Source organism: Nerophis lumbriciformis, linkage group LG09 (genome assembly GCF_033978685.3).
Source record: "Nerophis lumbriciformis linkage group LG09, RoL_Nlum_v2.1, whole genome shotgun sequence".
NCBI lineage: Eukaryota > Metazoa > Chordata > Actinopteri > Syngnathiformes > Syngnathidae > Nerophis > Nerophis lumbriciformis.
This window is the reverse complement of record NC_084556.2, coordinates 32,777,501-32,789,283: the sequence shown is the minus strand read 5'-3', so window position 1 is coordinate 32,789,283 and position 11,783 is coordinate 32,777,501. Positions and strand designations below refer to the sequence as shown.

The following is an 11,783-nucleotide window of genomic DNA, read 5'->3' as shown; positions in this document are numbered from 1 at the left end:
TGACAAAGACAGGAACAAAACGAGGATTTGTATCGAGATGCCTTTGAAAGATGGAGACAATTGAAGGCAGAGAAGATTTTTTCATCTGACGACAAACTTGCTAATTTCCTCCTTGATAGGTAAGTCAGGCATTTACGTTTTCTTATTACTTGTAATTAGTGGAAATGAACATTTGGTAACTATATTGTCCAATACAGTCTATGATCTTGTCTAACAAAGCCAGTATGTTCGTGCAACGAATGCTTAGGAACGAAGGACCATCACTAGTGTAGCTTAGCATGCTAGCCCGGTCGATGACACATCGACATACAGACGGGGGAAATATATGCCGGAGCAAGCAGTATTGCATCACGCACAAAAGTCAGCGGCCACTAGGCAAACAATCATCCTTAAACCCCAAACACATCAACGATTGTGTGCGTGTGTGTGACATTCATTTATTCATCGTCCCATCCACTCTGCAAAGTTGTGACACACCTCAATGCTGCTTTCTAATATACATGCTTCAAGAATTGTTGTTTTCTAGATGTTGATCCAGAGGATCAGTAGAAGGCCTCAGCCTGACCTTCTGCTGTCAGCACTGTGAGGTTGCCTCTGGCGTCCTGGTCCTTCTCGATGGCCTCAAAGAGAGACTTGAAGTTTCCTGCCCCAAAGCCCTGCAGACGGAACACACACACACAGACAGACACACACACACACACACACACACACACACACACACAGATGGTTAATTGGCTAAAGAGTCTTCTGTCATATTTCTTCTTGCCTTGAAGGCCTCTTAATTCTTTGATGTTTGGACCTGCTGAGTCATGTAGATATTAGGAGTGTTGACAGTTCTTTGCTGTGGTTTCTGCTCGCTCTCTCACTTTTATGCATTTGCAGACTGGTTCAGGTCAGGAGAGTTCCCCATGACGACTGAAGGTGCAACACAGTTTTGAAGATTCCACCTGCCTTGTGGTGATGCAGCAAGCCTTTGAGCCTGATTGATTTACTGAATGTTACAAGTGAACGTGCTCACGGGGTTTGTGATCCTTTAACAGGTGTTCAGATCTGCTTTGCTGCTGGGGACCAAGCAAGGGGAAGTTCTGTGCGGAACATGAGGTGCACTTTCGCAGTCGTCTTAGCAGTTTGGACGAGCTTGTGAGTCAAAGCGAGGTCCATGTTTAGAAGTACTGACCTCAATCCCGTCAAACATCTTTGGGACCAGCATATGCTAAGCCAGTGTTTTTCAACCACTGTGCCGCGAGATATTGTCTGTGTGGGAAATTCTGCAACTTCACCTAATTGGTCCCAAAAATATTTTTTGCAAATCAATAATTATAATCTGCAAATAATGTGCCTGTGCTGTGTAAAACTCGGCAGAGTAACCACATAATACTCCATGTCAGTAGGTGGCAGCAGGTAGTTAATTGTTTTGTACAAACCCCGTTTCCATATGAGTTAGGGAAATTGTGTTAGATGTAAATATAAACGGAATACATCCATCCATTTTCTACCGCTTATTCCCTTTGGGGTCGCGGGGGGCGCTGGAGCCTATCTCAGCTACAATCGGGCGGAAGGCGGGGTACACCCTGGACAAGTCGCCACCTCATCGCAGGGCCAACACAGATAGACAGACAACATTCACACTCACATCCACACACTAGGGCCAATTTAGTGTTGCCAATCAACTTATACCCAGGTGCATATGATTTGCAAATCATTTTCAACCCATATTCATTTGAATATGCTACAAAGACAACATATTTGATGTTCAAACTGATAAACTTTTTTTTTTTTGGCAAATAATCATTAACTTTAGAATTTGATGCCAGCAACACATGACAAAGAAGTTGGGAAAGGTGGCAATAATACTATATCTAGACCAGTGATTAGTGGTATGCCAAAAAATAAATTAATGAAATATTCAAATGCAGTTATACTGTTCAAACTGTGTATAATGGTAAATGGGTTATACTTGTATAGCGCTTTTCTACCTTCAAGGTACTCAAAGCGCTTTGACACTATTTCCACATTCACACACACAGATGGTAGGAGCTGCCATGCAAGGTGCTAACCAGGACCAGGGGCGCTGCTAGGGATTTTGGGCCCCATGAAAATAATCTTTACAGGGCCCCCACCACAGTGTCATTATTTTTTCTGTATTATAATTTCATCATTATTAGGGGCCTCTCTGGGCCCCCCTCCATCATGGGCCCCTAGAATCCGTCTCCTTTACCCCCCCTTTTCGGCGCCCCTGACCAGGACCCATCAGGAGCAAGGGTGAAGTGTCTTGCTCAAGGACACAACGGACGTGACTAGGTTGGTAGAAGGTGGGGATTGAACCAGAAACCCTCAGGTTGCTGGCACGGCCACTCTCCCAACCGCGCCACGCCGTCTCCGTAATGTTACAATGGCCCAAAATATTAAATACACTTGTTATATAACACCTCCGCCTTGTTTTTAATGCATATTTAGGCCTACTATGCTACTGTATTTTAATGTTGGTCATTATTGTGGTACTTGGAAAGTCAAGTGTTTTCTGAGGTGATACTTGGTGAACATTTTTTTGAGAACCACTGGTCTAGACAGAGTTGTGCTTGTTCACTTTAGAGAAAACACTGCCCTCTAGCATTTTGGCAGAGAATTGCACATTGTGCAGTCAAGCCAGACAAAGTGCTGTCAACCAGATAATTTATTTAAATGAAAATGGGTCGTGTAAAGTGTGTGTAAAGTGTGTGTATGTGTGTGTGTGTGTGTATATATATATGGTCACTTACAAAGTGGTTGTTCCTCTGGATGACCTCCAAGAAGAGTGTGGGTCGGTCTTGCACAGGTTTGGTGAAGATTTGGAGGAGATACCCCTTGTCGTCAAAGTCAACCAGGATTTTTAATTCCTTTACAGGAAATCGGTATTACTGACATGTAATGGCAGCGAAGCGACAAAGTATATCAGCATGCTTGATAAAGTCAAACATCAACTTACCTGTAAACGGTCGAGGTCCTCCTTCACCTTTATCTTGGCGCTTTTCAGTTTCTGCCGCAGGTTGTCATAGTAGGCATCAGGTGCGCAGAGGAACTCCATCCCTCGGGCGCGCAGGTTGACAATCTTTGGATGGGATTACAGTAAAACAAGTCTTTACTTGTCCGTTTTGGAAGGCCACGTGTGGACAAACTGGGATTACCAAACTGATTAAACACTCACAGCTTGAATGATGTTTGATGTGTTGAGGGCGATGTGCTGAACGCCTGGGCCTCCGTTGTAGTCGACATATTCCTGCATGTGCATTAGACACACCACATTCAGCTATCGCTTGAATATTATATAAGTACAGTGCATCCAGAAAGTATTCACAGCGCTTCACTTTTTCCACATTTTGTTGTTGATCTTCTTCCAAAAAGGAATACGTTCATTTGTCCATCCATCCATCCATTTCCTACCGCTTATTCCCTTTGTGTTCTCAAAATTCTACACATGATACCCCATAATGACAATGAGAAAGGTTTTTTGTTTTTTTTTATATTTTTGCAAATTTATTAAAAATAAAAAACAAAAAAAATCACATGTGCATAGGTATTCTCATTGCCATTGCTCAATACTTAGTCGATGCACCTTTGTCAGCAATTACAGTCTCAAGTCTTTATTAATACGATGCCACAAGCTTGGCACACCTATCTTTGAGCAGTTTCTCCCAGCGTTGGTTTTCATCCAGGATGTCTCCGTGCATTGCTGTATTCACATTTCCCTCTATCCTGACTAGTTTCCCAGTTCCTACCGCTGAAAAACATCCCCACAGCATGATGCTGCCACCACCATGCTTCACTGTAGGGATGGTATTGGCCTGGTGATGAGCGGTGCCTGGTTCCCTCCAAACATGATGCAAAGAGTTCAATCTTTGTCATGTCAGACAAGAGAAATATGTTTCTCAAAGTCTGAGAGTATTTTAGGTACATATTGGAAAATATTTTGCCAAGAAATGGCTTGCGTCTGTTTACTATACCATACAGGCTCGACTAAGATGAATGCAGCAATGTACAGAGACATCCTGGATGAAAACCAACGCTTCCCATCCAACCTGATGGAGCTTGAGAGGTTCTTCAAAGAGGAAAGGGAGAAACTACCCAAAGATAGTTGTGCCATGCTTGTGGCATTGTATTCAAAAAGACTTTAGACTGTAATTGCTGCCAAAGGTGCATAAACAACATATTGAGCAAAAACTGTGAATACTTATGTAGATGTTTTAATAAATTTGCTAACTTAAAAAAAAAAAAAAAATTGACATATTGAGTATTTTGTGTAGAATTTTGGAGACAAAAGTGAATTTATTCCATTTTGGAATAAGGCTGTAACAAAACAAAATGGGGAAAAAAGTGAAGCACTGTGAATATTTTCTGGATGCACTGTGTGCAAAAATAAACTCCCACCTGTATTTGTGACTTTTTGTTTCCCACAGCAGGTTCATTGATTGGCATCTTAATGGTTTCTTCATAATTGGTGACCACAATGGACCTGAGTGCACTGTACTTTGTGTGGATCTGCTTGTCATCTATGGACCAGAACCGATGGAACATCAAACACCTCTGATACCTGGGATGTGCAGGATGGGAAACAAGGAGGAGCCTTTTCTTACAAGGAAGGTACTTTGGACACGTGTTCAATTCAGGCCCTTTACGTCGGTCTAAAAAGCACGCATTAAACCATAAGTCAGTCCCACCAGGAATCCGCCATGGTAAATGGTCTATAGCAGTGATTCTTAACCTGGGTTCGATGGAACCCTAGGGGTTCGGTGAGTCGGGCTCAGGGGTTCGGCGGAGTCAAGACACACCCGACTCATCGTGTAAATAAAAACTTCTCCCTATCGGCGTATTACGGATACGGCAACAGCAGAAGTCACACTGATTTGCAGGTGTGTAATTTGTTGTGAGTTTATGCACTGTGTTGGTTTTGTTGTTTGAACAAGGTGATGTTCATGCATGGTTCATTTTGTGCACCAGTAAAAAAACCATGGTAACACTTTAGTATGGGGAACATATTCACCATTAATTAGTTGCTTATTAACATGCAAATTAGTAACATATTGGCTCTTAACTAGTCGTTATTAAGTACTTATTAATGCCTTATTCGGCATGGCCTTGTTATAACCCTAACTCTCTAACCCTGGCCCTAACCCTCTAACCATAACCCTAACCAAATAACTCTAAATTAAGTCTTTGTTACTTAGATTATGTTCCCCTAGTGTCCAAAACACTCTAAATTAAGTCTTTGTTACTTAAAATATGTTCCCCATACTAAAGTGTTACCAAAAACATATAACTTTGTCTTGAATTTGAAAAAATAAAAAAATAAAAAAAATCCACTAAAGAAGGGTTCGGTGAATGAGCATATGAAACTGGTGGGGTTCGGTGCCTCCAACAAGGTTAAGAACCACTGGTCTATATTGCTTTACTATACCTGGAATCAGGCCCGGCCCTAACCAATCTGGCGCCCTAGGCAAGATTTTAGGTGGCGCCCCCCCCCCCCCCCCCCCCCCACATCGGCAGTGAAGTGTATATACTCACAAGAAACCGAATAGCTTTGTCTTTGACCTTTTTTTTTTACTTACAACTATACCTAATATATAAAGGGGTGGAAAAGTGACTATTACCTGCAGGGCAAACATTAGCTAACCAGAAGGCAATAACAATGTAAACAAAAAACACCTGCTTAAAATATCTAATACAAATGTCCCAGAGGAATGTAGGTGGGAGTACTGTAATTACCTAACGTTACATTATTATTTTCCATAACAATTTAGCCCCCTCCACAATATTAACCCGACGTTAAAACAGAACTAGCTATTTATTGATTAGCAATTGCCGAATCATGTAACATTAGCTTAATGCTAAAAAGCCAGGTTACTATCACATTCTGTAACAGACAAATAATTTCATGTAGGCTAACGTTACCTACTTGCTACCTCTGTCTTTTTTCGTTTCTCCTCCTCTTCTTTTCTCTTTTTTCTTCCCTGGGCACCTGACAGTTTTGGCCGTTTTGACATCTTGTGTTGATTTTTTGATGTGGTGACGTCCAAAAAGAGTCATGATACGGGAAGGGAGGGGGCGCACCGTGCGGGGGGGGTGGGGGGGTGGGGGGGGGGGGTGGGGGGGAATGTTGTAACAAATAATATTTCTATTAAATAGGCTTTACTTTGCATTTTAATTAACATGGGATTATTTTTTGTATTTAGAAATAATAGTACCACCTTTTTTTCTCTTTTTTTTTCTTTTTTCTCTCCAACATTTGTGGCACTTGCGTGGCGCCCCCTGATGGACGGCGCCCTTAGCATTTGCCTATACGGCCTATGCCACGGGCCGGCCCTGCCTGGAATGATACGCAAAGTGCTTTACACTACACATCACATTCACCCATTCACCAGTGTTGGGACTAACGCGTTACAAAGTAACGCGTTACTGTAACGCCGTTAGTTTCGGCGGTAACTAGTAATCTAACGCGTAATTTTTTTATATTCAATAACTCAGTTACCGTTACTACATGATGCGTTACTGCGTTATTTTACGTTACTTTTTATGTAGTATCGGCTAGAAACTGAGGATCTGAGTGTGTTTTATTCCAGCAAAGCAGAGACGTGCTTCTGATTCTTCCTCTGCGCTCTCTGTGTGTGCGTGTGACTGTGTGTCTGAGTGTGGGAAGGGGAGGGGAGGGGAGGGGAGGGGGGTGCGCAATACAACCGTTGGCCAACATGAAAAGTAACCACAGAACACTATACGCCTATACGGTATAGTGTTCTGTGGTTACTTTTTGGTTGGCCAAGCGGACGTGACGACAGGCTGTCCCCACTCAGATCCGTACAGACCGGGAAGGGGCGTGCCTTAAGTCCGGCTGGAAATCGGCAGAAATTTGGAGAATGGTTGTCCGAGGGAGAGGCAGTGAAATGCGGGAGGGTTGGCAAGTATGAGATATTCTCACTTCTTTTCTTTTGTCGAGCACAAAGAAAAGAACATTTTAGTTAAATGTAAGTTGTGTCTTGGATCAAAGATCCCGTCTACTGCCCAAAACAACAATTCAAATCTGCCTGGTTAGGCTCTGTGTATGTCACGTGTGCCTTCCTTAGGTGAAGCCAGCTTTACAGCTATGTTGTTGATTGATTGATTGATTGATTGAAACTTTTATTAGTAGATTGCACAGTACAGTACATATTCCGTACAATTGACCACTAAATGGTAACACCCAAATAAGTTTTTTAACTTGTTTAAGTCGGGGTCCAGATACAGATATATACTATCAAATATATACTAACATCATAATACAGTCATCACACAAGATAATCATCAGGGTATATACATTGAATTATTTACATTATTTACAATCCGGGGTGTGGGATATGGAGGGGGGGGGGGGTTAGGTTTGGTTGGTATCAACACTTCAGTCATCAACAATTGCATCATCAGAGAAATGGACATTGAAACAGTGTAGGACTGACTTGGTAGGATATGTATAGCAAGTAGTGGACACAGAGAGAGAGATCAGAAAGTATAAGAAAAAGTGTCTACATTTGATTATTTACAATCCGAAGAGGTATTATGTGGAAGGGAGGGTGTTAGTTTAGGGTTGTAGTTGCCTGGAGATGTTCTTTTAGTGCGGTTTTGAAGGAGGATAGAGATGCCCTTTCTTTTACACCTGTTGGGAGTGCATTCCATATTGAAGTGGCATAGAAAGAGAATGAGTTAAGACCTTTATTAGTTCGGAATCTGGGTTTAACGTGGTTAGTGTTAGTGTTAGTGTTAGTGTTATTATGCTGTTTGTTACTTATGTATGTTATGTTGCAGCTATTTAAAATAGTTTTGTCAATTTGTTCTGGCCTGAAATAAATTGGCCCTTTGAAACATATCTTTGTCTTTGTGTGTTGTATGTAGAGCACATTGCTTAGCAAGAGTTCAGTGATGCAAATGTATGTCAAGTTGATCAACAGATTGTATTATTCTCCAGTGCAATAACAGTACTAAAATGAAGGCTAAAAGGGCATTAATGGGAGCTTTAAAAAAAAAAGTAGAAGAAGTAACTAAATAGTTACTTTTCACAGTAACGCATTACTTTTTGGTGTAAGTAACTGAGTTAGTAACTGAGTTACTTTTGAAATAAAGTAACTAGTAACTGTAACTAGTTACTGTTTTTCAGTAACTAACCCAACACTGCCATTCACACACACATTCACACACTGATGACGGAAGTTGCCATGCAAAGAGCAACCACAGCCAATCAAGAGCAAGGGTAAAGTGTCTTGCCCAAGGACACAACGGCCGTGACTAGGATGGCGGAAGCTGGAATCGAACACGGAACCCTTAAGTTGCTGGCACGGCTAAGTAGATCTCGTTGGGGCCGCAGACATTGTAAGGGACATCCCCCTGTAAGAGACGGCCCCCTACAACGCGAAAGTGGAAATTTGTGGGGGACCAAAAAATGGTTGATACAACATATGTGAGTATGCTGAATTTAGCTTATCCACATTTTGACGAAATATGCTAAATAAGAAGTTTAAGGTTGTTATTGTTTCAGTTGCATGTTTGGCTGTTGTATGCAATGAACAAAAAAAATGTTTGTTACCGGTCATTGCTTACCTAACAATATGGCAACTAAAATTGGGATACATATTTAAAAACGTATGATTTCTAAATGCTAAAAATTAATAAAATACAAAAAAAACAACCTAAAAGCAACTGTAAAACTATAAAAACATATTTGCGATTTAACGATGTATTTATACTGCAAGACAGGACTTAAGGCTCAGTTTAAAAGCAAAGTTAATGGTTTGATGTGTGATTTTATTTTGGCTGTCCGCTGTGTCTTTATTTGACATGAAATAATGTGCAAATGTTTATTTCTGCAAGACTCACATTTTGTTGTTTGGAGTTCCCCTACATGGCTCAAGATAAACCTTATACTTTACAGATGCCACTGGACATTGAACATCATTACTGCAAGAGGCCCTACAGCTTCCCACCAATGAATTAGGGCAATTGCATATAAACGTGTAGCATTTTTAGCTGTACACTCATTCTCTTTATGTACCCATTTAGGAAAGTGACAATGACAATGGAGACTTGTGGTTAGTAAGAATGCAAAATGACACATTGATCTTTTTTAACCATTTAGTTTGACATAAGTCCAGGGTGTACCCCGCCTACCGCCCGAATGCAGCTGAGATAGGCTCCAGCACCTCCGCGACCCCAAAAAGAGACAAGCGGTAGTAAATGGATGGATGGATGGATACTTGAGCACTTCATACTTTCATTTCAGGAGATGGCTCAACAAGCCAAAAACCAAAGAAGACTGACTTGTGCTTGGATTTGTTCACCCAGAACAAGGATTACGCTACATCTTGAAGTGAAAAAAACTCAACCCAATGGGAACAATGACAAACCTTGGAAGGGACCACAGATGTGGAACCCCAATTCAAGCAAATTCGACCAACCCTCGTGAATTATGCGCGGCTTCGCAACTTTGTCCAATGACCGCAACTTTTTCCGCACATTTTGTCCAATCAGCGTCATTTTCAACTCTTCTTGTGAAGACGAAGCAGGACAAACCACACGTGGAGCTCAGGTCTACTTCCAGTTTCTTTCTACGGTGCTAAGCCTTCCGTATAAATTAGTATATAAACCTTTATTTCCTATTTTACATGCAGAGCTGCCAAGTCTTGTGCTTTGAGTGTGACAGTCACGCAATTTAACCCTTTCTCAGACCACACTTGAAATTTCTCACGTTTATATTTCCCCATTCACTACTCTATATTTATTTTTTCATGACAGTAAACTTTGGCCCTCGCGACTTGCCGTGACTGACCGAGTTAACCAATCTCGTGAGTCCCTTGAGCCTAATTCTAAACATCCACCGATAATAAAAACAATCAGAAGCACTGGTAATTGATAATATGAGATATAGAGATCAAATTGATGATAATATACCAATTCCTAGCATACCCTAGTGGATATACGACATTCCAGATGGGGATTTGCAATTATTAAAGAATAGAAGTTTAAATCATGATCAGATAGAAGTATGTATAGAGAAAAAATATGGAAAATATGTCAAAAATTATACAGATACATCTCAAACTTTAAGAATAAAGTAGGGGCTTCAGCAGTTATGTATAAGAAAACGCAGTTTTTAATTAAATAATTAGTGACAATTTATAAATATTTTTTGTTTTTTTTCACAAGGGAAATGAGATCATTTTACAAGGCGGTTAATTGGACAGAGGAAAATAAAGCAAGTAAAGTTATGTGCTCGGACCGCAGCAGTGCATAAATCAGCTAAATATAGCTTTAGAAACAAGAGAAGATTTAATATATCAAATTATTCATACAATCTTTACAATAAATAAAGCTGGAAGTGGTAACATTTCTCTGGGTACCTGTTCATGTAGAAGTTGATTGGAACGAACTAGCAGATCGGGATGCAAAGCAAGCAACAACTGAAACTGGAATAAACATGGATATTAATCACAGTAAAGCAGAAGTGAAAAGTATGGTTGAAATAGAAGTAAATAAAAATGGCAGGATATTTGGAATAAAGAAACAAAAGGTAGGCAGTATTATAAAGTCCAGACGAGTGTAGGAATAATAAGAGGTAATAGAAATAGGACAAAGAAAGATATCATTACAAGAATGAGGTTATGTCATACATTTCTAAATAGTTCACTGAAATTGATAGGGAAATATTACACAGGGCTGTGTGATTACTGCCATCAAAAAGAAAATGAGCAAGCATCCTTGTTAATATTTACTGTTTTATAGTTGCTATAAGTATCATTGTTATGTATGTGTTGCAAAGCTGTGTAACATTTATTTGCCTATTCTCGGTTACATTTGAAGGTATATCCTTAACTCTGACAGTGTATAAATGGAACTAAATGGACCCAACACTGTCAGAGTTACAGACCTTGTAGGGGTCAATTTAGACTGCCCTAAAGGAACCCACAGAGTCCCTGGAATCCACTTTGAGAACCACTACTCACTCCTTGTCCATGCACTACATTAGTCTGATTCCTCACATAGTTTGGTATCAAAGAAGCATCCTAAAACCTATGGAACCACCTAATCTGATTATGATTGGCTTTTGAGTAACCGGACTAACACACCTAGATTATGTGATTGGAAACTTGATCTCTTGAGTGGATTTGTACTGCCAGAGGGGACCTTTCGTATATGACCCAGGAGCAGATACCTTTCACCGAAAACCTTGGCAACAATTGGAATGAGAAGGAAACTGTTTATTTGCTCCACAAATTAAACGAACGCAACATTTTAAAGTGCATCGATGGGATGAAACAAAAAAAAATAAAGATTGATATCAGAAGGTAGCTAAGGAAATGAACAATGTCAGCTTCATATGGACTCCTGAATGAAATATGAATGAGATGGAAGAGAAGCAAGTGTATTATAAGGCAAACAATAAAGCGTACACAAACCTCTTCACGCTGCATTTGTGCACTTCAAACTGATTAGCAATAATTCTGTGTTCCGCACAACTGGCAAGCTTGTACACAACAATAGCAAACCTCATCTGGAGCAGTATTGTTTGGGGCACAAACTGTCTTTTCCTTTGGATTTAAAACTCCTTCAATCAATCCACAGAGCCTTTTGAATCAACTCCGGGACATTCGGGAAAAAAAATCATGATTCTCATTCAAAACAACTCTCCCCAGCCTTTGCTTCTGACCTGCATCCGCTCCGAGACCTTCTTGGGAGTTGTGTCATGTTCGTAGCACAATCTAAGATCATTTCATGATGCTGTCTGCTATTTA

At 40.5% G+C, this 11,783-nt stretch overlaps 1 protein-coding gene across 1 annotated transcript in view; it reads right to left on the bottom strand.

Annotated features, from left to right (window-relative positions):
- Positions 1–412: 412 nt before the first annotated feature.
- Positions 413–11,783, bottom strand: part of hpda (4-hydroxyphenylpyruvate dioxygenase a) — a 27,953-nt gene continuing 16,582 nt past the window's right edge. Inside the window, exons 10-14 of the mRNA XM_061963295.1 lie at positions 4,405–4,567; positions 3,185–3,256; positions 2,966–3,088; positions 2,760–2,876; positions 413–656 (exon numbers count right to left, since the gene is read on the bottom strand). Coding sequence (XP_061819279.1) covers positions 543–656; positions 2,760–2,876; positions 2,966–3,088; positions 3,185–3,256; positions 4,405–4,567 — 589 coding nt within the window. The 3' untranslated portion in view covers positions 413–542. The remainder of the gene's footprint in view (positions 657–2,759; positions 2,877–2,965; positions 3,089–3,184; positions 3,257–4,404; positions 4,568–11,783) is intronic.